The 23944-nt window shown below is 45.9% G+C and overlaps 1 protein-coding gene across 1 annotated transcript in view; it reads left to right on the plus strand.

Moving 5' to 3' along the window:
• The window catches only part of LOC144691231 (uncharacterized), a 341534-nt gene that overhangs the window by 156243 nt on the left and 161347 nt on the right, over positions 1-23944 (plus strand). The window contains exon 11 of the mRNA XM_078559280.1: positions 16178-16303. Coding sequence (XP_078415406.1) covers positions 16178-16303 — 126 coding nt within the window. The remainder of the gene's footprint in view (positions 1-16177; positions 16304-23944) is intronic.

Below are 23944 nucleotides of genomic sequence, written 5' to 3' on the forward strand. Positions count from 1 at the left end.
TATCAAAATCCTGAGCGTTACCATTGACCAGAATCTGAATTGGACCAGCCATATAAATACTGTGGCTACAAAAGCAGGTCAGAGGATGGGAACTCTGTGGAGAGTAACTCACCTCATGACTTCCCAAAGTCTGTCCACCATCTGCAAGGCACAAGTCAGGAGTGTGATGGAATACTCTCCACTTGCCTGGATGAATGCAGCTGCAACAACACTCAAGAAGATCCACACCATCCAGGGCAAAGCAGCCCACTTGATTGACACCACATCCACCAGCTTCAACATCGACTCACTTCACCACCGGCTCACAGTAGCAGCAGCGTGTACCATCTACAAGATGCGCTGCAGCAACTCACCAAAGCTCCATCAACAATACCTTCCAAATTGTGTAATGAGAAAGAAATATTTGGCAATCTAGTTGCACGAGGCCCCTTGGGGATGAGCGACCATAATGTGATAGAATTCTTCATCAAGATGGAGAGTGACGTAGTTGATTCTGAGACTAGGGTCCTGAATCTTAATAAAGGAAATGACGATGGTTTGAGGCGCGAGTTGGCTATGATGGATTGGGAAACGTTACTAAAGGGGGTGACGGTGGATAGGCAATGGCAAACATTCAAAGAGCGCATGGGTGAACTGCAACAATTGTTTATTCCTGTCAGGCACAAAAGTAAAACAGGAAAGGTGGCCAAACTATGGCTTACAAGGGAAATTAGAGATAGTATTAGTTCCAATGAAGAGGCATACAAATTGGCCAGAAAAAACAACAGACCTGAGGATTGGGAGCAGTTTAGAATTCAGCAAAGGAGGTCCAAGGTATTGATTAAGAAGAGGAAAATAGAGTACGAGGGTAAGCTTGTGGGGAACATAAAAACTGACTGCAAAAGTTTCTATAGGTATGTGAAGAGAAAAAGATTGGTGAAGACAAATGTAGGTCTCTTACAGTCAGAAACAGGGGAATTTATAATGGGGAACAAAGAAATGGCTGACCAACTAAATACATTCTTTTGTTCTGTCTTCACAAAGGAGGACACAAATAACATACCAGAAATGTTGGGGAGACAAGGGTTTAGTGAGAGGGAGGAACTGAAAGAAATCAGCGTTAGTAGGGAAATGCTGTTGGGGAAATTGATGGGATTAAAGGCCGATAAATCCCCAGGGCCTGATAATCTACATCCCAGAGTACTTAAGGAAGTGGCCCTAGAAATAGCGGATACATTGGTGGTCATCTTCCGAGAGTCTGTAGACCCTGGAACAGTTCCTACAGATTGGAGGGTAGCCAATGTAACCTCACTATTTAAAAAGGGGGGCAGAGAGAAAAGAAGGAATTATAGACAAGTCAGCCTGACGTCAGTAGTGGGGAAAATTCTAGAGTCTAATATTAATAGCTGAGCACTTGGAAAACAGTGGCAGAATTGGACAGAGTCAGCATGGATTTACGAAAGGAAAATCATGATTGACAAATCTACTGGAATTTTTCAGGGATGTAACTAGTAGAGCTGATGAGGGGGAGCCAGTGGATGTGGTTTATTTGGACTTTCGGAAGGCTTTTGACAAAGTCCCACATAAGAGATTAGCGTGTAAAATTAAAGCGCATGGGATTGGGGGTAGTGTATTGAGATGGATAGAAAACTGGTTGGCAGACAGGAAACAAAGAGTAGGAATAAACTGGTCTTTTTCTGAATGGCAGGCAGTGACTAGTGGGGTACCACAGGAATCGGCACAGGGACCCGTTATTCACAATATATATTAATGATTTAGATGAGGGAACTAAATGTAATATCTCCAGATTTGCAGATGACACAAAGCTGGGTGGGAGGGTGAGCTGTGAGGAGGATGCAGAGATGCTTCAGTGTGATTTGGACAAGCTGAGTGAGTGGGCAAATGCATGGCAGATGCAGTATAATGTGGATAAATGTGAGGTTATCCACTTTGGTAGCAAAAACAAGAAGGCAGATTATTATCTGAATGGCGATAAATTGAGAGAGTGGGATGGGCAACGATGTCCTCGTACACCAGTCGCTGAAGGTAAGCATGCAGGTGCAGCAGGCGGTAAAGAAGGCAAATGTACGTTGACCTTCATAGCCAGAGGATTTGAGTACAGGAGCAGGAATGTCTTGCTGCAATTATACAGGGACTTGGTGAGACCACATCTGAAACAGTGTGCAGTTGTGGTCTCCTTATCTGAGGAAGGATGTTCTTGCTATAGAGGGAGTGCAGTGAAGGTTTACCGGACTGATTCCTGGGATGGTGGGACTGACAAATGAGGAGAGATTGAGTCGGTTAGGGTTATATTCGCTGGAGTTCTGAAGAATGAGGGAGGATCTCATAGAAACCTATAAAATTCTAACAGGACTAGACAGGGTAGATGCAGGAAGGATGGTCCCGATGCTGGGGGAGTCCAGAACCAGGGCTCACAGTCTGAGGATATGGGGTAGACCATTTAGGACTGAGATGAGGAGAAATTTATTCACCCACAAAGTGGTGAGCCTGTGGAATTTGCTACCATAGAAAGTAGTTGAGGCCAAAATATTGTATGTTTTCAAGAAGGAATTAGATATAGCTCTTGGGGCGAAAGGGATCAAAGGATATGGGGAGAAAGCGGGAGCAGACTTTTAAGCTGGATGATCATCCATGATCATAATGAATGGCGGAGCAGGCTCGAAGGGCCGAATTTTCCTATTTTCTGCTCCTATTTTCTATGTTTCTATGACCTTTACCATCTAGAAGGACAAGGGGAGCAGATACATGGGAACATCACTACCTGGAAGTTCCCCTCCAAGCCACTCACCATCCTGACTTGGAACTATATTGCCATTCCTTCACTGTCACTGGGTACTCCCTCCCTAACAGCACTGTGGTGTACCTACACCACATGGACTGTTGCAGTTCAAGAAGGAAGCTCACCACCACCTTCTCAAGGGAAATTAGGGATGGGCAGTTAAAATGCTGGACTAGACAGCAAGGCCCACATCCTATGAAAGAATAAAAAAAGCCTAATGCAGAACCCTATGGAGCTCCACTTAGGACTTGGTGCCATGTAAATCTACTCACATTTATGACAGCACTCTGCCTTGAAGATTGCAATCAATTTCCTATCCAGCAAAATGTCATATCATCAATTCAAGATGATAAAATCATATCCAACAGCTATCAATGTGGTACTTTGTCAAAAGTTTTCTAGAAATGAAGAGCTACAGCATCGCCTGGACTACCATGACCTCTTAATTCATTCAATTCCTCAAGAACTCGATCAGGTTAGGAAACTAGGACTTCTAAAGCCATGCTAGCATTTTTAGAATAATTCACAATCCATATCCAAATAATCATAAATCAGATCTTTTATAATATCTTCTAACATCGTTCCTGCAACCGAAGTCAAGCCATGGGGCGTACCTTTCCCAGGGTCTTAAATATTGGGATCTCATAAGCCTCTTTCCCATCCATTAAAACTACCTTTAATTTCAAAAACCTCCCACATCGCATCCTTGCATAAAGCAGCTTGGGTGCAGAATGGGAAGGCAAAGCAGTAGGTCTTCCTGTGCTCAGGACTGGTACCATCCTTTGCTTATGACTTGCTTCTCTTCACAGTCACTATATAAATATCACACACAGTATCTGGCTAGGTAATTAAAATAGGAATAGTTCTTTCAGTCTTCAATATTTCTTTTTTGTTGCTCTGAGCAATATGTCAGCACAACAGGTGGCATTGAAGAAGACTGCAACTGTACACATTGTATTGTTCGTTGCAAATGCTAGTATAGAAACAGATGCCGATGTATGCAATTAATAAGCTTCGGTGGGTCACAGACCACAGGTTAGGAGGAGGAAGTGCTGGAGGAGAAGGAACAGGCTCCTGAGCCCATAAGGCCACCACCAAAAATGTCTTAAACTTTGGAGAAACCTACAATGTGGCAAAAACTGCAGTGTTCTTTCATACAAAAACAAAAAATGCTGGAAAAACTCAGCAGGTCTGACAGCATCTGTGGAGAGAAAGACAGAGTTAACGTTTCGAGTCCGTCTGAGCTTCAGAGCTTCTGAGTTCGTCTTTCTCTCCACAGATGCTGCCAGACCTGCTGAGTTTTTCCAGCATTTTTTGTTTTTGTCTCAGATTTCCAGCACCCGCAGTATTTTGCCTTTATCTTCGTGTTCTTTCATGCTGTTGGCTGCTTTTCATGCAGGGAATAATGAAGGCAGTCAGCCTCCAGACCGAGCATTTGTCACCTGTTTTAGACTGCTGTTTGTGAAATTTAATGGTTTGCCGCTGTCCCTTCGAACCAAGTTGATTTTGTAGAAGTTCAAGGCAGTTATCACATTGATAACCATTGCTGAGCTGTTCTTCTGGAATGTGTCTGAAAGTCTGACCCAGGTGCAAACACATTTCTGTGACTGTCCTACAATTCACTATGGGAGGTAGTGAAGGCAGGTCTTGTAGAGCTGTCAAAGTATGAACACGTACAACAGAGTTGGGTTCTGGTGTGGCAAGATCCAATTTGGGTATAAACACACTACCCTCTCATGTCTTCCCTCCTCCGTGATTGAAAAATGGAAAGGTAAACCCAGTCGAAAACTGAAATTATGGCTGAAATTCCAGTTGCCAACAGCCAACAGGTGGAATATTAAGGGCCTAAATTAATGCAGAAAGGATACTACAAATGGAACAGAAAGCAAATGCCAGAAATATGCAAAAAAAACAATGTAGCAAAGAAAATTTTAAAGCTCTTAATCAAAATCCCTTAAAACATAAGGATATTCCTGATGAAAAACAGGGAATAGAACCATCTGATCATTTAACATTTTTCAAGCTTTAATGGCTGTAGTATATATGAAATACAGTAGCCTACAATAAAGAGGCAGCTTCTGGGGAAACATGTGTTCTGTGAATCGAGTGAACCACAAAGAACACAAGAAATAGGAGCAGGAATAGACCGTATGGCCAGTTGAGCCTGCTCCGCCATTCAATATGATCATGGCTGATCTTGTGCTTCAACTCCACTTTCCTGCCCACTCCCCATATCCTTTGATTCCCTCAGACAATCCATCTATCTCAGCCTTAAACGTATTCAATGATAGAGCATCCACAACCTTCTGGGGTAGAGAATTCCAAAGATTCAAATTTCTCCTCATCTCAGTCCCAATTGATTGGCCCTTATCCTGAGAATGTGCCCCTGTGATTGGGAAAGAAGCATATTACCTAAATGGTGAGAGATTGCAGAACTCTGAGATTCAGAGGGATCTGAGTATCCTAGTGCATGAATCACAAAAGGCTAGTATGCAGGCACAGCAAGTAATTAGGAAAGCTAATAGAATGTTATTGTTTATTGCGAGGGGAATTGAATACAAGAGTATGAAGATTATGCTACAGTTGTACAAAGCACTGGTGAGACTACATCTGGAGTTCTGTGTACAGTATTGGTCTCCTTATTTAAGGAAAGATGTAAATGCATTAGAAGCAGTTCAGAGAAGGTTTATTAGGCTAATACCAGGAATAGGCAGTTTGTCTTATGAGGAAAGGCTGGACAGGTTAGGCTTATATCCACTGGAGTTTAGAAAAGTAAGAGGTGACTTGATCGAAACCTTTAAGATCCTGAGGGGTCTAGACAGAGTGGATGTGGAGAGGATGTTTCTGCTTATGGGAGAATCTAGAACTAAGGGTCAAAGTTTAAAAATAAGTGGTCGCTTATTTATGACAGAGATGAGGAGAAAATTTTTCTCTCAGAGGGTAATGAGTCTTTGGAACTCTCTTCCTCAAAAGGCAATGGAAGCAGGGTCTTTGAATATTTTTAAGACAGAGCTAGATGGATTCTTGATTAACAAAGAGGTGAAAGGTTATCAGGACTAGGCAGGAGGTTACAATCAGATCAGCCATGATCTTACTGAATGGAGGAGCAGGCTTGAAGGGCCGAGCAGTCTATCCTGCTCCTAGTGCATATGTTTGTATGTACGTATCCCACAACCAGTGGAGACAATCTCTCAGCATCTACCCTATCATGTCGCTTCAGAATTTTGTAGATTTCAATGAGAACGCCTCTCATTCTTCTAAATTCCAGAGAATGTAAGCCCAATTTACTCAGCCTCTTATCATAGGACAATGCCCTCATCCTAGGGATCAATTTAAATACCACCTCCAATGCAAGTATATCCTTTCTAAAATGTTGAGACCAAAATTGCCACAGTATTCCAGATGTGGTCTCACCAAAACCCTGTACAATTGCAGTGTGACTTCTGTATTCTTGTACTTCAGTCCCCTTGCAATAAAGGCCAACATGCCATTTGCCTTCTTAATTGTTTCCTGCACCTGCATGCTAACTTTCTATGTTCCTTGTATGAGCACACTCAAGCTTCACAGCCTTTAAAAAATATTCTGCTTTTCTATTCTTATGACTGAAGTGAATAACTTCACACTTGCGTACATTGTACTTAGCCTGTCTACATTTCTTTGCAGCCTCTCCGTGTCCTCTTCAAATACAGCTTACCATTCCACCTAGTTTCTTTGATCATCAGCAGACTTAGGGCAGAATTTTCTGCTCATCATGCAGGCACGCGCTTGATGCGAACGAGCATAAAATAACACGCGATGATGTCAGGTGAAGTACCCGATGTCATCGCGCACTTGCGCTCGCCGACAATTAAAAGGTCTATTAAGGCCATTAAAAAGTTAATTGAATTAAATTTTCCACTGCCCATCCAACCATATTGGACGGGCAGGCGAAAAGACCAAGCAGCCTTTGGTTTTTATGCGAAACCTCATCTGCAGGCGGGAAGATGTTTCGATCCGTCATTAACAAAAAAATTTAAATTTTTCAAACTAATTTCTAACATGTTCCTGATCGTGTGACAGAGTCACAAGAGGGGACATGTTTTTAACAATTTTAAATTCTTTCTTTTTTATTTTTCAAAATCTTCATCTCCCTGAGAGAGCTCTGTGCCTCAGGGAGCTTTTCCTGTGCACACGCGCACGCAAGCGTGAAGTTCCCTGCTTGCCCTCCTCCCCCACCACGCACAGGCAGTGCTGAGCGCTGCAGCATGCGTTTCACACTGGGCAGGCCTTAATTGACTTCCCGACCGCTCCCGCTCGTCCCGTCGAAACCCACTCAACGAGGGCAAAATCCTGGCCTTAGATACATTACTCTCTGTCTCTTCATCTAAGTTATTAATATAGATTGTAAATAGGTGAGTGAGGCCCCAGCGCTGACCCTGACAGTATTCCACTATTCACTGCCTGTCAGTTTAAAAAAGCCCCATTTACGCACACTCCGTTTTCTATCCATTAACCAGTCCTCTACCCATGCTAATATATTACCCCAACTCCATGAGCCCTTATCTTGCCTTTTGTGTGGCACCCTATCGAATGCCTTTTGGAAATCCAGGCTACATTTACTGGCTCCCCCTTATCTACCCTACTAGTTAGATCCTCAAAAAACAGGATTTAAAAAAAAAATAAAGCCATGTTGACTTGTTCTAATCATACTATGCCTTTCTAAGTGCATTGTTAAGACTTCCATAGTAATAGATTACAGCATTTTCCCAACAACTGATGTTAGGCTAGCTAGCCTGTAGTTCACTGTTTTCTCTGTCCCTCCTTTCTTAAAGAGCAGTGGACCATCTGCCAACTTCCAATCTGATGGGACCATTCCTGAATCTAAGGAATTTTGGAAAATCATAGGTGGCATATCCAATATCTCTGCAGCTATCTCTTTTAGAACCCTAGGGTGTAGGCCATCAGGTCCCGGGGATTTGCAGTATTTTAGTCCCTTAAGTTTCTCCAATACTTTTTCTCTGCTGGTATTAATTTCCTTAATTTTATCACTCCTTTTAGCCCCTGGATTACCATTTATTTCTGGTATGAAACTTGTGTCTTCTACTGTGAAGACAGACAACAGTCCTTAGAGTTATAAAAGCAAAATACTGTAGATACTGGAACTCAGAATTCAAAACAGAAAATGCTAGAAGTATTCAGCAGGTCTGGCAGCATTTGTGGAGAAAGAAATAGAGTTAATTTTTCATGTTGCCCAATATTCAAGTTATTTACTTGAAATATTTGGCGGAATTTTCCTAGATTTGCACTAAGTGTGGTAATGGGCGGGCAAAATGGCATCCTACCCACTGACGGCAATGACGTGTTTTCGCGCTGTATTGTCCCAAACCCAACTCATTACTTATGCATTCCCGGGATACATGCCATTTCTATAGCAGACGGGCTCTCATTTGCCCTCCCGATATCACCCCGCTGTTGCATCATGCCAGCCGCCATGTTTAAAAGGCAGCCGCCAACAAAGTGCTCATCGCTATCAGCTCACCACCGCTGCCCAGGAGATATGGCCAGCAAAGGAACAAAGACTACAGCCCCCTGCTACAACAACGGGCCCCTTGAGTGACTACTGGATGCTGTGGAGGTCCGCCAGGATGTCTTTGTTCCCTGCTGTAGCCGCAGGATGGGCAGCAACGTCACCAACCCAGCTTGGCAGCAGTGGTCAGCGCAAACATCCTTCAGAAGAGGACAGCCAGCCAATAGTGCAAGAGGATGAATGATCTCCTCCTTCCACCTGGATAAGTCATTCTTTTCATCACTCTCAACGCACACACTCACAAACCCATCACACATCCATAGGGCCCTGACTCACTGCCAGTGCAAGGGACACCACAATTCACTCTCTCACACACCTTCAATGTCCTCATCCCGTCCATGGGACCACTCACCACCCGCACAGGCTAGGCACATGTATCATCTGGCCCGGCAGGCATCCTGATGCACTCTCCCCATCTCTATCCATGCAGGAAAAACTGGCACGCAACAGGAGGGAAAGGTCGCAGACCGGTGGAGGAATGTCGGAGTTCAAGGTCCTTACGAACTTTGAGAACAGAGCCATCCAGCTGGCCGGCAATGATCGGACAGCACACAGTCCTGTGCTGATGGCGAAGTCGGCGCTGCTCAACCAAGTGAGGATCCAGCAGTGTAAAGTGTAACATCCATCAGACAACCATGCTGTGAGTAATGTGTTCCATGCCATAGGCCACTACCATGCACTAATTATCCCCCCTTGCTTCCACAGGCCCATCACTCCAAAAGTCCATGACCCAGGGCCTCTAAGCCAGTTCGGAAGAGACATCCGAAGGGGAACTGGAATGCACCCCGCTAAAAGTTCCATCACAGTGCTCACCCACATCCTCCGCCAATGCAGAGACACACACCTCGGTGGGGCCTAGCTCTAGGATAGGCACGGGATCAGATACTAGTGAGCACAGTGCACAGTCTGATCCACAGCAGGCGGCGGCAGGGACTCCCCACGTCCCCGGCATTCGGAGGGCTACTGGAGGCCAGGAACCTGTTGAGTCCGAGTCAGATGACGGGCCTCTGGAGTCAATTGTGTCACATTTGCTGCAGCTGCAAAGGCAGGCTAGGGAACATCAGGAAGGGATGTCCGCAACACTCCTAAGAATGCAAGGCACGTTGGAGGAGTCTGTCCGTCTCCAGGCTGAGGTGATAGCGCCGGCATTGAAACGCACTGAGGTCAACACTGGCAAGATGGCAGCCACCATGGAGATCTTGGTCCAGGACGTCGTTCCTGCACTGCTGTGCGGGCTTAACTCCATCGCTGATGCCATAGTTGGCCTCCAACAGTGTGTACGCGAGAGGGGTGCCAGGCAGCTCAATCTCACTTCAGCTACCCCTTCCCCTCATGGATTCAGCCAGGAGCCCTCAGGCCATGGGGAGGAGGATCAGCATGTGCAAACCCCAGGGTCATCCACCCAGGTGACACCGGGAGTGTTCAGCCCATCTGAATCCCCTCTTCCTGTGACCTCTGCAGCTCCAGCTTCACAGGCTGAGGAGGGTGCCACTGCCACACAGCAGGACCCCGATAGCAGGCCAGGGCCCTCCAAGTCTTGGTCATCCAGAGGACGCCAGCCAAAGTTATCATAGACAGGGCGTTGCAGTCAGCAGGCTGCCTCCACCTCTGCTGCGGATGTCCGGGGAGCACCAAGCGGCAGGGTTAGGTTAGTTAAGGAAAAGTAGTTCCACAGCCTGGGTACGGGTGTTGGTCACTTGTACATACTGTTCACTATTGTCAATAAACTCCTAAGAATGTCTCCCTGCCATGGCTCCTTGTTCTGATCAGCACTGCTCTTGTCACTCGGATGTGAAACCTTTCTACACAAGATAAAAGGCAGGTATCTCAGTCCAGGGCCTCTTGTTCTGTGCAGCCTTCAGACCACAGTGATGGTCCGGCCTCAGACTCCCTGGAAACGTTACTGATACCTGCTCCTCGGCAGTGCTGGTCATTGCTGCCAGAATGTAGTGGGCAGGTGCCACATCCTCTCTGTGTGCTCTCAGGACATTTAAGGTGGGGCTGGCCCCTATTGCACCAGCATCTGCGACCATTGATGCTGTGTGCCAGCTCCTGAAGGGCTCAGATGGTGAAGGCAGACACAGCATCGGATGCGTCTAAAGTTTAATGGCTGCGTCTTTATGAGATGGCCCTGATCATGGAGATCAAGTGAGCTGCCCTCGGCCAGGCAGGAGTCAGACATTCACAGAGGCTATGAGAAGATTCATGGATTGTCCTCACTGCATGCTGTCATCATCCTCCTGCGATCGAGAGACTATAAGGGCCTCCACTGCGCCTCCATGACAGGAGCATTCTCACAGAGGCTTTTGGCACTGCCATAAGCCAGACTGGAGTCAAACGTTCACAAATGCAATGTGAGGATCTATGTGGTCACCTCACTGCCTGTTGTCATCATCCTCCACAAATCTAGCAGCTATGAGGGCCTCCCGAGCGCCTGCCTCATCTATCCAGTGTGAGAGCCTCATCCTGTCATTGTCACCACTGAGGACCCCCTCACGCTTATCCCCGCTGCCTTCCTCCTTACCGGAGGAGACCTCCAGTTCCTCCATTTTCTCCTCAGCCAGCTCGTCTCCCCGTTGGAGCGTCAGGTTGTAAAGGGCGCAGCAGACAACAACGACCTGTGAAACCCCCTGTGGACTGTATTGCAGGGCTTCACCAGATCGGTCCAGGCACCGAAACTGCATCTTCAGCATCCTGATGGTCTGCTCAACCAACTTGCGAGTTGCAGCATGAGCCTCATTATACAATCACTCTGCTGCAGCCTTAGGCCACTGCATGGGTGTCATCAGCCACGGCCTCTGTGGGTTGCCCTTGTCCCTGAGGAGCCATCCCTGCAGCCTCTGTGGACCTTGGGAGACTCCAGGGATCTGCAAGCGACTCAGAATGTAGGCGTCGTGCACAGTCCCTGGAAACCATGCGCAAACCTGCAGGATGTGTTTCTGGTGGTCACATACCAGCTGCATGTTCAGTGAGTGAACATCCTTCAGTGAGTGAATTCCTTTGCAATTGATGAAGTCCACTGAGTGTAGCGACGGAGACCTGAGTGCCACATGAGTGCAGTCGATTGTACCTGTGGGAATCCCGAGATCTGGGCAAATCCAATGGCCCTTGCATCCTGGCTGTCCTGGTCCTGGGCAAAATGCACAAAGTTGTGTGCCATGGAGAAGATGGCATCTGTGACCTCATGGATGTATTTGTGGGTGGTGGCTTGTGAGATCCCACAGAGGTCACCTGTGGAGCCCTGAAAGGAGCCACTAGCATAGAAAATGAGCGCTGCTGTTACTTTCACAGCCACTGGCAGTGAATGCCCTCCATGTCCCCTTGTTGCCAAGTCCTGCAAATATAAGCGACCAGATCCCTAGACATGTGCAGTTGTTGGCGACACTGGTTCTTGGTCATCTGCAGGAATGACAGGTGGCGTCTATAGACCCTGGGTGTTGCTAGGCGTCCACCAACCACGGCTCGCTGTCGCTCCTGGGCAGCGTGTGTGGGAGCCCCAGCAGCCCCTTCTTCATGAGGTTGCTGCTCCTGCCTTTGCGCGGCCAGGAGCCTCAGTCGCTCCCTCCTCCGTCTTCTTCACTCTCTGTAGACCATCAGGCATACAGCTAGGTCACCAGGATCCATGATCCTGACGTGGTCCTCCTGCAGCATGAAAGAGAACGGGAGATGTGGTTAGCCTGGGTGTACTTAACATACTTTCCTGGCCCTGTATGACTGCCCCTTAATGCTTCCCGAGAAGTGCCAGCCACCCCTCGGATGGCCAGAGATGAGTGCGCTGCATGGCTGCCCCGTTAACCTGTGACATGGGGAACACTGGTCCAAACTAGGATGCTGAGATTTCAAAGGGATGTGAGCGTCTTCAGCAGTGACTGCTACATGGCCAGTGTTGGCGAGGAGATTGTGCAGCTTGTGCAGTCCAACTGCTGGGCAGTCTAGTAAACTGGTTGCAGACTCGCAGTCCGTGCCAGGGTGGTGGGGGGTAAGGTCTGGAGCACTTGGTGGCACACTGGCGCCTCCACATTGCTAGCATGGGCGGGCAGGCTAGGAGCCCGACCCCCAGTCATATCACTGTTGTTGTGTCTGATCTGTCTCAGTTAGAGAAGGATGGTCAGTTTATACAAGTGTCCCTAATGCGTGGCCACTTCCCTCGCCTGCCCTGCCCCCAACCTTGATTGCTTGCGTGTGGGATCCAACGCCAGGGCAGCAGTTGCCCCCAGACAACCCCCCACCCCCCTCCCTCGACCCCTGCCCCTGCTGCCCCAAGTGCAGTTGCTTCCAGGGCCAAGCAGCAGTTGCCCCTGGACACCACCCCGCCCCTCCACCCCGTGTACAGTCACCTCCGGGCCCAGGCAGCACATCATCCCGGCCTCCCAGCCCCCCTCAAGCCTGCAGAGCAACAGATGACCCTGGCGAGCTGTGGAAAACGATACTGTTCACACACCTCAGTTCCCCCAAAGTGAAGACCGCCAAGTGCACATCACCTGTGTGCTGATGTGCTGCACGTCGACATACTTTCTCGACGATGTGGACAGATGATCTAGTGGGGGTCTAGAGCCTGGCGGGATGGCCTTTTAATGAGATGCTGATGTATTACAATGAGCACCCCCACCAATCATTGGCAGGAAATGCAGCCCCGCCATTGGCGGGCTGAGTGGACGATTGTGACCTGCCTTCCTGCCTTCGTGAACCAGAGCGCACCATATTGTCTGCGCCCGCCACCTATCACACCCACTGCCAGCGAGCACAGAAAATTCCGCCTATTAATTCTGTTTCTCTCTCCAAAGATGCTGCCAGACCTGCTGAATGTTCCCAGCATTTTCTGTTTTTAGTTTAGTCCCAAAGGTTGTTCTCCTGAATCAACAATATCTGTGTGCTATCTGCACATCCAATCACATAATTAGTCCCATACAGAAAGCCCTTAGGAAATATTCCACAGCCAAACTTGACCTGCAAATACCTGTTGACCTATATGTGGACATAAACAATGTTTTTATTTTCTCAGTGCATGTGCATATTCTTAATGTCTCTGCGGAGAAATCTTTATCATCCAACTGTCCTACACTCATTCGTGAGGTCGTAATTACATCAGATGACAGGATCAAGGCACAAGAGGGTAAGGTACAGTCAGCCATAGCGACTGAACAGTTGCATTCCAGGGAGAGGCGTTCAAGGTGTAGTCTGAGAGCATGTTTAAAATCATAGCATTTTACAGCACCAAAAGAGGCTTTTTGACCTCTCACACCTGTGCCAGCTCTCTGGAAGAGCAATCCACTTAGCCCCACTCTACCCTTTCTCTGTTGAAATCATCTTCAATTTTTTATACACTTCCCCTTTAAAAGCTATCATGAATCCTGTTTTTATTACTGTTTCTCATCTTAAGTAATCCTCTTTGACCTTTTAATGATGATCTGGAGCAGGTCTGCATCTGCTTAAGTAAGCCTTGAGGAGATATTTTAATACACAATCAGCGATCAACAGATGCAAATCAATATGGTGAAAGTAGATAATATTGTGTAATTGAGCAGCGTACAGTTAGTAAGGTTATTGCCCTTTTGTACATGCTTCTTTATTGTGTCACTTTGGGACAGAACACATTTATTGCAGAAGGAGGTGGCGTCCGAGGAACAACTAACAAATACTCAAGTATCTAACCCGATGCACTGGTCTGTTCTAATGGGATTTCTCTGTGCAGTTAAAGGCCATTGATACAAAGGCCAGTCCTCCAAAGGGCTATCCTATCTGTGTTTCTTCTTAAAAAAAAAATTGATACCATAGAATGTCACATAATGACAGCATTATGGCTGTTACTAGATAAAGTACATAATGATGTTTTGTTGTCAGATAACACCTGAATGTTATTGCTGAAAAAATACATTTTGTCGAAGCTTTTCATCTTATAGTTATCAGGACAATCACAAGAATACCAATGCCAGGGGATGTAACAACTTTACACTGTATGAGAAGAGAGAGCTGTTTGGTTGGCAAGTAGACATTGATTGGTAGAGGTATTACTATGGAGAATGCACCAGTTAATAGTGACTGACAGTCAACTGCCAAGCATTGTTGAAATTTTAAACCAGGCAGCTTGACTTTGATTGGCCAGGGTATTGCCTGAGGAATGAACCAGCGAATGGCTATCAATTATTTTGCTTAGCTCAAACAAGTGAAATGTGTGTACATGTCCTTTCTGTTTGCAAAGAACAGGTCCCTGTGTATGAATATATATATGTAGTTTCCATACGTGCAAATGCACTAATGACAATCTTAAATTGGATGTCGGCATAATTTTTAGCTCACTGAGGATTATTTAGTAAATGTTGTCCAATCGTGGAATCACATCTAACGTTGGACACTGTGTTTTGAGCTTTGCAAGCACGGGCTGGTTGGGTACTGTCGGTATCTTGCGTGTTGTGAACAGCGGAAGGGACATGCTTTTGATACGATTCGCTATCCTTCGGGATGTACAGCCTACATACCTAGCATCACATTGGCACTGAAATTCATATACCACATTACTCATTTGTGCGATAGGCAGAGTGTCTTTTTGGCTTGATGGCAGCATCCTGTCAGTGACGAATACCACTCATGTTGCTAGTGCATAGTAGCAATGTGAACCGGCTAGCTTCACCTGTTGCTCAGATTTTGAGATAACTTACTCTTCCAGGGTAATCAGAGATAGACTGAGCATGTTTTAGAGCCGAAAGTGACGGCCTTAGGCCCGTCCATGAGTTCCCGATATACAGCGCAAAATGATCTGATCAGGGTAACCATTATCCTGCAGGATGTCTTTGATGTGCCCTATTTCTGCATCAAGCTTCCATTGTGAGCAAATGGCTTGGACCCTATTTATGAGGTTGCTGATAAGGCCAATCTTGTGGCGCATGGAACTGTAAGAATTCCAATGTAGGCTCACTGTAGACCGTGGTAGAGTTGGCAGATTTCTCTGGTACATCAAGGAAAGGGAGTTCATTTGACTGTTCCATTTCAAAGATGAACTTGAGCGCAGGATGGAGCCCATTAAGACATGCAAGGAAATTATTACATGCTGTTACGGATTTAAATATAGCAAATATATATCCAAAATATGCAAGTGGTAGGAGGTTAGGTGTCATTCCATCGAAGACGCATTTCTATGGAACCCAAGAAAGATGTCTGCAAGAGCTGGGCCTAGATGGGATTCCATGGCAACACCATCTATTTGGGCATACATGGGGTTGTTTAGGCGGAACTCAACTGTGCAAGTTGCCGAGTTCATAAGCTCAATGAATACTGATTCACGCAATAATGGTGGGTCTAGATCGCCATGATATAGTGCTGTAGCGTAAATCTCTATGGCTTCCTTAAGTGGAACATTGGTGAACAGGCTAACAATGTCAAATGAGCACATAGACACAGCATTGCTATCGATATGCAAGTCCTGTATGGTCTTCGCAAATTTGAAGAAATCCTTCGCTGTGTACCTGGGAAACTTGTTCCAAACTGGCTGTGACAATTTGTCCAATCTTCTGGCCAATTCATGCTGTGCTGAACCGATCATAGATAAGATATGGCATAAAGGGACATCACTTTTGTGTGTCTTGGGCAGTCCATACAACTGGTGCATTCTCCATGGTAACGCCTCTACCAATCAGTGTCCACTTGCCAACCAAGCACTCTCTTCTCATACAGTATAAAGTTGTTGCTTCCCCTGACATTGGTATTCTTGCAATTATCCTGATGAGTGCAAGGTGAAAAGCTTCAACAAAATATCTTTTTTCAGCAATACTTAAGTTCTGTACTATTGAATGACTACCTGAATGTTCATTGAATGAAAACCTTTTATGTTCGTCTAGGTCATAGGATTGACACGAGCAACCCTGATGCCTACATAGCTATGTATTTGAGGGAACCCTGCTATCCAACTGAAGCTCTGTGTTCTGTCCTTCCGATGTCTCCTTTCCAAAGGGAATGTGACAAAGGTATTGTCCGTTGCAGCCATAGCACTTATCATATGCTTAATATATGTGTGTATTATAGACTCCCTGATGCGGTTTGAAAGGATCCAGTAGCATGGTAGCTTTACTTCTACAGCAAGAACTGCTCCTGTCTCAAATATTGCACAGAGCTGCCTCAGGAAGATGAAGAGATATGAAAAAATTAATTTAAAAAATAAAAATGTAATGTGACATGTCCCCTCATGTGACTCTGTCACATGAACATGGACATGTTATTAATGAAAAATTAAAGTTTTTATTTTATTTTCATTTGCTTTTGGAAACCTCATCCCGCCCATGGATGAGGTTTCCAAAAAAATGCAAAGGTCGCTTGGCCTTTTCGCCTGCCCGCCAACCATTAGGTTGGACAGGCAGCAAAGTTTTTAATTTAATTGATGACATAATGGACTTAACAGGCCCTTTAACTGTCGGCAGGGGCTCTGCTGGTTCCAGCGTGCTCCCGCCAACCAAACTATTGCGCGACTGTGCGTTGACGTCAGCACACTCGGCCAACGTCATTTCACGTTCGAGGGGGTCGGGTGCGCCCCCGCCTGCCAAGTGAAAATTTCTGCCATTGACTTCAATTCGCCATTTTCCACTTTATACAATTACACAAATTCAATAAATATTTTATGCTGATGAGGCTTGTTCTTGCCTGTTATGCAGTTCATTAGTATATAAAGCTCACACTGGATTGGTGGATGGGCATAAACGAAGCTTAATTCTGCATTGCCATTTTCTGAATAGTGATAAGTCAGCATCAAAATTGCTATCACAGAATCAGAATTACAGAATCACACAGTGCAGAAGAGGCCCTTCGGCCCATCGAGTCTGCACTGACACGTGAGAAACACCTGACCTACCTACCTAATCCCATTTACCAGCACTTGGCCCATAGCCTTGAATGTTATGACGTGCCAAGTTGCTCATCCAGGTACTTTTTAAAGGATGTGAGGCAACCCACCTCCACCACCCTCCCAGGCAACGCATTCTAGACCGTCACCACCCTCTGGGTAAAAAAGTTTTCCCTCACATCCCCCTAAACCTCCTGCCCCTCACCTTGAACTTGTGTCCCCTTGTGACTGACCCTTCAACTAAGGGGAACAGCTGCTCCCTATCCACCCTGTCCATGCCCCTCATAATCTTGTACACCTTGATCAGGTCACCCCATTAGTCTTCTCTGCTCCAACGAAAATAACCCAAGTCTATCCAACCTCTCTTCATAACTTAAATGTTTCATCCCAGGCAACATCCTGGTGAATCTCCTCTGCACCCTCTCCAGTGCAATCAGAACTACTCCAGCTGTGGCCTCACCAAGGTTCTATGCAACTCCAACATGACCTCCCTACTTTTGTAATCTATTGCCTCAATTGACAAAGGCAAGTGTCCCATATGCTTTTTTCACTACCCCACTAAAGTGCCCCTCCGCCTTCAGAGATCTATGGACACACAAGCCAAGGTCCCTTTGTTCCTCAGAACTTCCTAGTGCCATGCCGTTCATTGAATACTTCCTTGTCAAATTACTCCTTCCAAAGTGTATCACCTCAAACTTTTCAGGGTTAAATTCCATCTGCCACTTACCTGCCCATTTGACCATCCCGTCTATATCTTCCTGTAGCCCAAGACACTCAACCTCACTGTTAACCACCCGGCCAATCTGTGTCATCTGCAAGCTTACTAATCCTACCCCCACATTGTCATCTATGTCGTTTATATAAATGATGAATAATAAGCTATGATATGGAAAATCATATAAGGTGCTAATACGAGGTACCATTCAGCTGTGTGCACTTTTTAATATTAATTCATGGGATGTGGGCTTTGCTGGCTGGGCCAGCATTTATTGCCCATCCCTAGTTGCCCTTGAGAAGGTGGTGGTGAGCCTTCTTGAACCAAATATAGTAAATATGATGACCCTCATTTAGAATGAAAAATACTAGCAGATATTATTTTACTGATATTGGTTTATAGATTGAAACTCTGCCAAGGCAGATTGCATTAATGAAGAGAGGTTTGTGAGGTCTGTAACAAAGATAATGCATTGTTTTCATTAAAATGCAATCTGCATGGACTATATCTACCAACACTAGAAACGCTTCAGTTGTCATGTTTATCTAAGGAAGGAGAGCAGGCCACTACATTTTAATCACTGGAGTTTGTCAGGAACGAAAAACAGCTACCTTCCCACAAATCAGCAGACATGTACCCTGATAAGGAGACTGAGTTTGAAAAGCCCAGCAATCATCCTATTGCAGTGTCTATTCTAGTCTGATCAAAGAGCTTTAATTTGTAGCAGATAAATGCAGCAGATTATGTCTCCATATGTCATTTGATGTTTCTAAAAATTAGGAACCGGCAAACGTGTGTCATGTATGATATATAATACTTATTCATGGTTGACCTACATCTAAATTAGTTCATAAACTATCATAATGAGCACTATGTAGAATCAGGACTATGTGCTATTAAACAAAAAGAATTCTGCTGTGTCATATTATTTACAGCGAACATTGTCTTATAATTTTACTATTTTGCTTAATTTTCAGTGCTTAAATTGCATTAATCAAATATAACATAATATGTTAAAAATCTTACATTTGTGAACATTTCCTGTCATCCGGTTTGTTTTTTTAAATTAATTTTATTCTGTATAAAATCCTATGCCCAAAGGCAAATTACATGTATGAACATGTTTGACTGAACTTACACCATTCACCACTATTGGAGCTGTGACACCTTAGTTTTGCATCTTCCACCCTCTCAGTCTTTACTGCAGAGGAATTCCTATACGCCACCCAACTCTACCCTGCAACCAAATTACCATATGTTTTGTTATTTAACAATAAATGATCGACATAACATATAAAAACAAAGACAGAATGTATGGCTTTATTTTGAGACTAGCTATGTCTGTACCTAGTCCAATTATTGCCTCTTCTCTAATGCCATGTCACCTGAAGTTGACAATGAATCTTGATTCTTCATGTGCAATGCCATACATAGAGCAGAATTTTACAGTCCCTCCCGCCAGCGGGATCTTCCGGTCCTGCTGAATTCAATTGGCTTTTGAATGGCTCGTTGCATTTTACGGCCCTGCCCCCGCCACGACGCGGCCATAAAATTCCGCTCATAGATCCAGCACAGGAAACCATTTGGCCCATTATGTCTATTCCTGCTGTTTGCTAGAGTAGTCCATAACTAACTGCTCAGTATTGTATGTCCCAGTGTTTCAAATGCTTATCCAATTTTCCATTTAAAAATGCAATGGTCTTTGCCTTATGCTTTCCCCAAGAAAAAGTGTTATGTGCCGCAACAATCTTCTAGCAAAATAATTTTAGACTAACTTCTCACTTTCCTCAAGACTAGGGAAAATAATCATTCTCTATTCACTGGTATCAAAATTATGGTGCTACTGGTTATGGAACATCAGGAGAACATGTGATGACTGAAATATCAGAAGCAATTCAAGCTTCATTTGGTGGCTTTTCTTGTAGCCAACATTTGTTGACATTTGTACAAAAGCAAAATACTGTAGACATGCCCTCCGTGGATCGCCACCTAGATGTGGTGGAGAAGCTTGTGTACTCCGACAATCCCTTGAGTGATGCCACAGGGAGCTCCTTGCTCCTGGTACGGCCACCCATGGTGGCAAGGTCAGGGGGAGGTGCCAGACAAAGGGAGTCCAAAAAGTCCTTAGTGGAAAAACAAGCAAAGGAAGGCTGCGCTTCTCACCAGCAGCAAAGGTGGAAGAGGGCTGCGGTGGCAAGGTGGTCCTGATCATCATGGTTTGACATGTCACCAAAACCTAACCACCACCCTGACAAGATCATGTGGGCAATGATGATGCATCAAAGTCCCTACATTAAACAATGTCACATGCGGCTTTTACCAGGGTCCATTTGCCAAGTCCTGTGTCAATGGAGAAATGGTGACAGGGACAGGGCTGTGAACCTGCGAGTCCCTAATCAAGAATCTGCACACAGACAACATGGAAGCCACTGGACATCTTTGTTGGGACAGAGGTATCTTTGGGCAGCAACATCTGTGACTGGGCAGTCCTCTTCAGAATACCCTCTTCTCACCCCAAATGGGGAGAAGGCTAGTAAAGGTAGCCTAAAAGTAGACTGTCCATTTTCTCCTGGCTGGGGAATCACACCCTGCAGCATCACCATCTTTGTGACCAAAGAAAGAAAACTTTAAATTTTGCAACTTGGAATGCTAGAACACTCGTTGACCATCCAGAAAGTAGAACCGCAATCGTTTCGCATCAGCTATCAAGACTCCAAATTGACATCACCGCCCTCAGTGAGACTCACCTTCCTGGGGAGGGGCAGCTGAAGGAACAAACAGGGGGGTTACACCTTCTACTGAAAAGGAAGGCTGACAGTGAGCCTCTTGTCCATGGAATTGGACAAAATGGGGTGGAAGAAACCAATACATGTGTCCTCCTGCTGACAAAGTGTGCTCAACATGGTCTTGTTATAGCAAACACCCTCTTCTGCCAGAAGGACAAATACAAAACCAATTGGAGGTATCTTAGAACAAAGCATTGACATCTCCTGGACTACATTGTTAATCAAATCAAAGATCTAAGTGATACCTGTAACACTCAATCCATGCAGGGGACTGATGGCTGCTGGACAGATTATCATTTGTTTGATCAGTGATAACTTCCAATTAGCACCGAGACACTGCAAGGCCCAAAAGTCTAAAGGGAAGAAGATCAATGTCTCAGCCTAAAGCAGTCTGACCATAGAGAGGAACTCCAAGTGCAGCTCACAGCCAATCTGGAAAGTTTTCACAATCCAAATCAATTTCAGAACAGTGGGATCAAATAAAGTCAGCTGTACTGGACTCCTGTGTGCAGACTATTGGGTTCGAGCATCATTGTCACCAGGACTTGTTTGACGAAAATTATGCTGAAATATGTGACCTGGTACATATATGAGCAGCCTTCATTGCCTGGCAGAACAACCCAAGTTTGCATGTCAAAAAGACAGCATTCCAACAGTTCAAGGCTGACACCCAAAGACAAATCCAGAAGATACAGGACATGTGGTAAGAAGAGAAAGCTCGACAAATCCAACAGTATACTGCCCATCATGACAAGCAAAGCTTTTTTGAAGCCTCCAAGTTCTACTACACACCAAGGTCAAATGGACAAAATCCACATAGCTCACAAGATGTTGTTTCTATTCTTAAGGATGATAGTAACATCCATCAACATTGGAAAGAACATTTTCGACAACTCCTCAACAGTGAATCCACTGTGGCAACTGATATTCTCCAGGCTATGTCCCAGTACCATGTGGTAGAATCCATGGGTGAACTGCCATTGATATGAGAGCTACCAGAAGCAATGAAATGGATGAAAAACAAGAAAGCCTGTCACCCTGATGGTATTTTGGCTGAAGTCTTCAAAGCTGGTGGGATTTTACCCACATCAAGGGCTAGATTTTACATGCCCGCACTGGGTGTGCTTTTGGCGGCAGAGCACATATAGTAGGGAGGTCCCAACCCCACCACCTTACTGCCCACCCCTGATCTCACCCCCATAAACAGGGGTGGGTGGGTGGGTGGAGAAATCGGCAGCCCACCCACGATATTCAAATAAATACTCAAAGGTCAATTAAACGTGTTAACAAACCAATAATAGGCTGCCCACACCATGATACAGTTGGCATGGGAAGTCAGGTGGGAGTTGGCAGGCTGCCTTTTTAAAAAAAACTTTTTAGAAGGGCCGGAAGGAAGTGGGGGAGGGGGTACTATTTTTGGGGGTGCCCTTTGTGCTACAGGGAGCAGACCCCCTAAGATAGTATCCCCAATTTCTTCCTGCCTGCCTGCTCTATAAAACACACCACCCTAACCACTACACGCACCTCCGCTACCGTCCCCATCCTTAAACTGTTTAATCCCTCCCCATCCAAGACCCCAGAATTACCTTAACTGCAGGATCCATGGGCCTTCTTCTTGGGACCGGTTGCAGTCCGGGCAATGCCCGCTAATGCGCTCCTGGCAGTGTGGGGCAGAAGTACCACTGGCAGTCTATTTAGCCCACCCACAGCGTGTTATGGCTGGTATGGAGCGAGTCAGCTCCACGCTGACTTTGCTTCCGGAGTGGGTGGGCTGCCGGCTCCCTATAATATGTTTCCTCAAGACTTCATGCATTCATGCTATGGATACGGGAGGAAAAAGAACTTTCCCGCACACACCTGTAGTGTCGTTGCCCACTCTGCACCAGATTTGCAAGCCAATCTCAATCTCTTCAATTCTGCACACAAGAGACTCAGTCTCTCCTTGACATTATGAGGAGAGATTCTGGAATATGTTGAGTATTTTCCATACCTCAGCAGCCACATCTCTCATTGATGATGAGATCCAACACTGTGCCAGCTCAGTCTTCTAGAAACTACGGCAGTGAGTGTTTGACCACAAGGAACCCTACAAGTCAACAAAAGTCCTACTGCAGAGAACATTTGTCGTCACCACACCTGTACTGCAGTGAGATCTGGACTGCATATCAATGACACATTAGAGCACTAGAAAATCCATCAGCAATGCTGCCGCCACATCCTCTGGATTCAATGGGGGCACAGTCGTCAGTGCCCTTCTTGAAGCCAGCTCCACAAGCATTCAGGCAAAACTCCTGCAAAATCAATTTTGATAGACTGGAATCTATGGGTGGAATTTTCCATTTATGAGCTTAAGTACAGTGGCAGGTGGTTTCAGTGGTGCCCACGCTGCTGGCCAGAGTGGCAGGAACTTATGCCCGATTCTGCTCTTGGAAGCTCATTAATTATACATGAGCGAGTATCGGGCCAAATCATCTGGCAGATTGAGAGCTGATTCGTCTGCCCGTCATCAGCTGGTGGGGTTGAAGGCCTGGGCCCCACATTTAAATGCCAGTCCAACACATACATCTCACATTCTCCAGCCCACCTGTCTTCAGGACACATATGATGATGTCTTCCAGCCACAAGAAGAAGGCCGAAAGCCTCAAGACAAAAGCAGTATCCCTCTTCATCCACCAGGCCCTCCACGCCTTAATCAGAGGAGCGCGAGCACAAAGGCATGTCCTGTATCCCAGGGATCGCTGCTGGAAGCATACCAGCTTCACTTTTTCAGCCTGGGAGGCCGTCGCACAGCAGGTTAGCCCGACTGGCAACCGTGTCGGAAACACCATCCAGTGCAGGAAGAGGATGAATGATCTCATCCGCTTCACCAGAGTAAGTCATCCTTCAACTCCCTCCAATATCAAACTCTCATCATGACATCATGCACTCAAACAGCTGCTCTCTTCAGGGGTTTCACGCAACCATTAGAGGTGGACGCATATTACAACTCATGCTTTCACGGAGACTTTCACATCACTACCATCCCATCTATCATGTTGCTCACACTCCATCCTCGGGTCCTTCTGGGGAGGGATCACTGCACACAAGGGTCATGCATCTCACCCAACCTCTGCTCCATCCGTTCTCATCACATGCCTTTCTTTCTTCTTCACTCAGGCCAAGCTGGCACACGACAGGTGCGAAAGATTGCAGACGGGGGAGGGACGGCCAACATCATTGCCCCCACTGAGTTCGAGGAGGCTGCAGCCGAGCTGGCTGGGGAGGACAGGAA

The sequence above is a fragment of the Cetorhinus maximus genome, chromosome 2 (assembly GCF_964194155.1).
Source record: "Cetorhinus maximus chromosome 2, sCetMax3.hap1.1, whole genome shotgun sequence".
Classification (NCBI taxonomy): domain Eukaryota; kingdom Metazoa; phylum Chordata; class Chondrichthyes; order Lamniformes; family Cetorhinidae; genus Cetorhinus; species Cetorhinus maximus.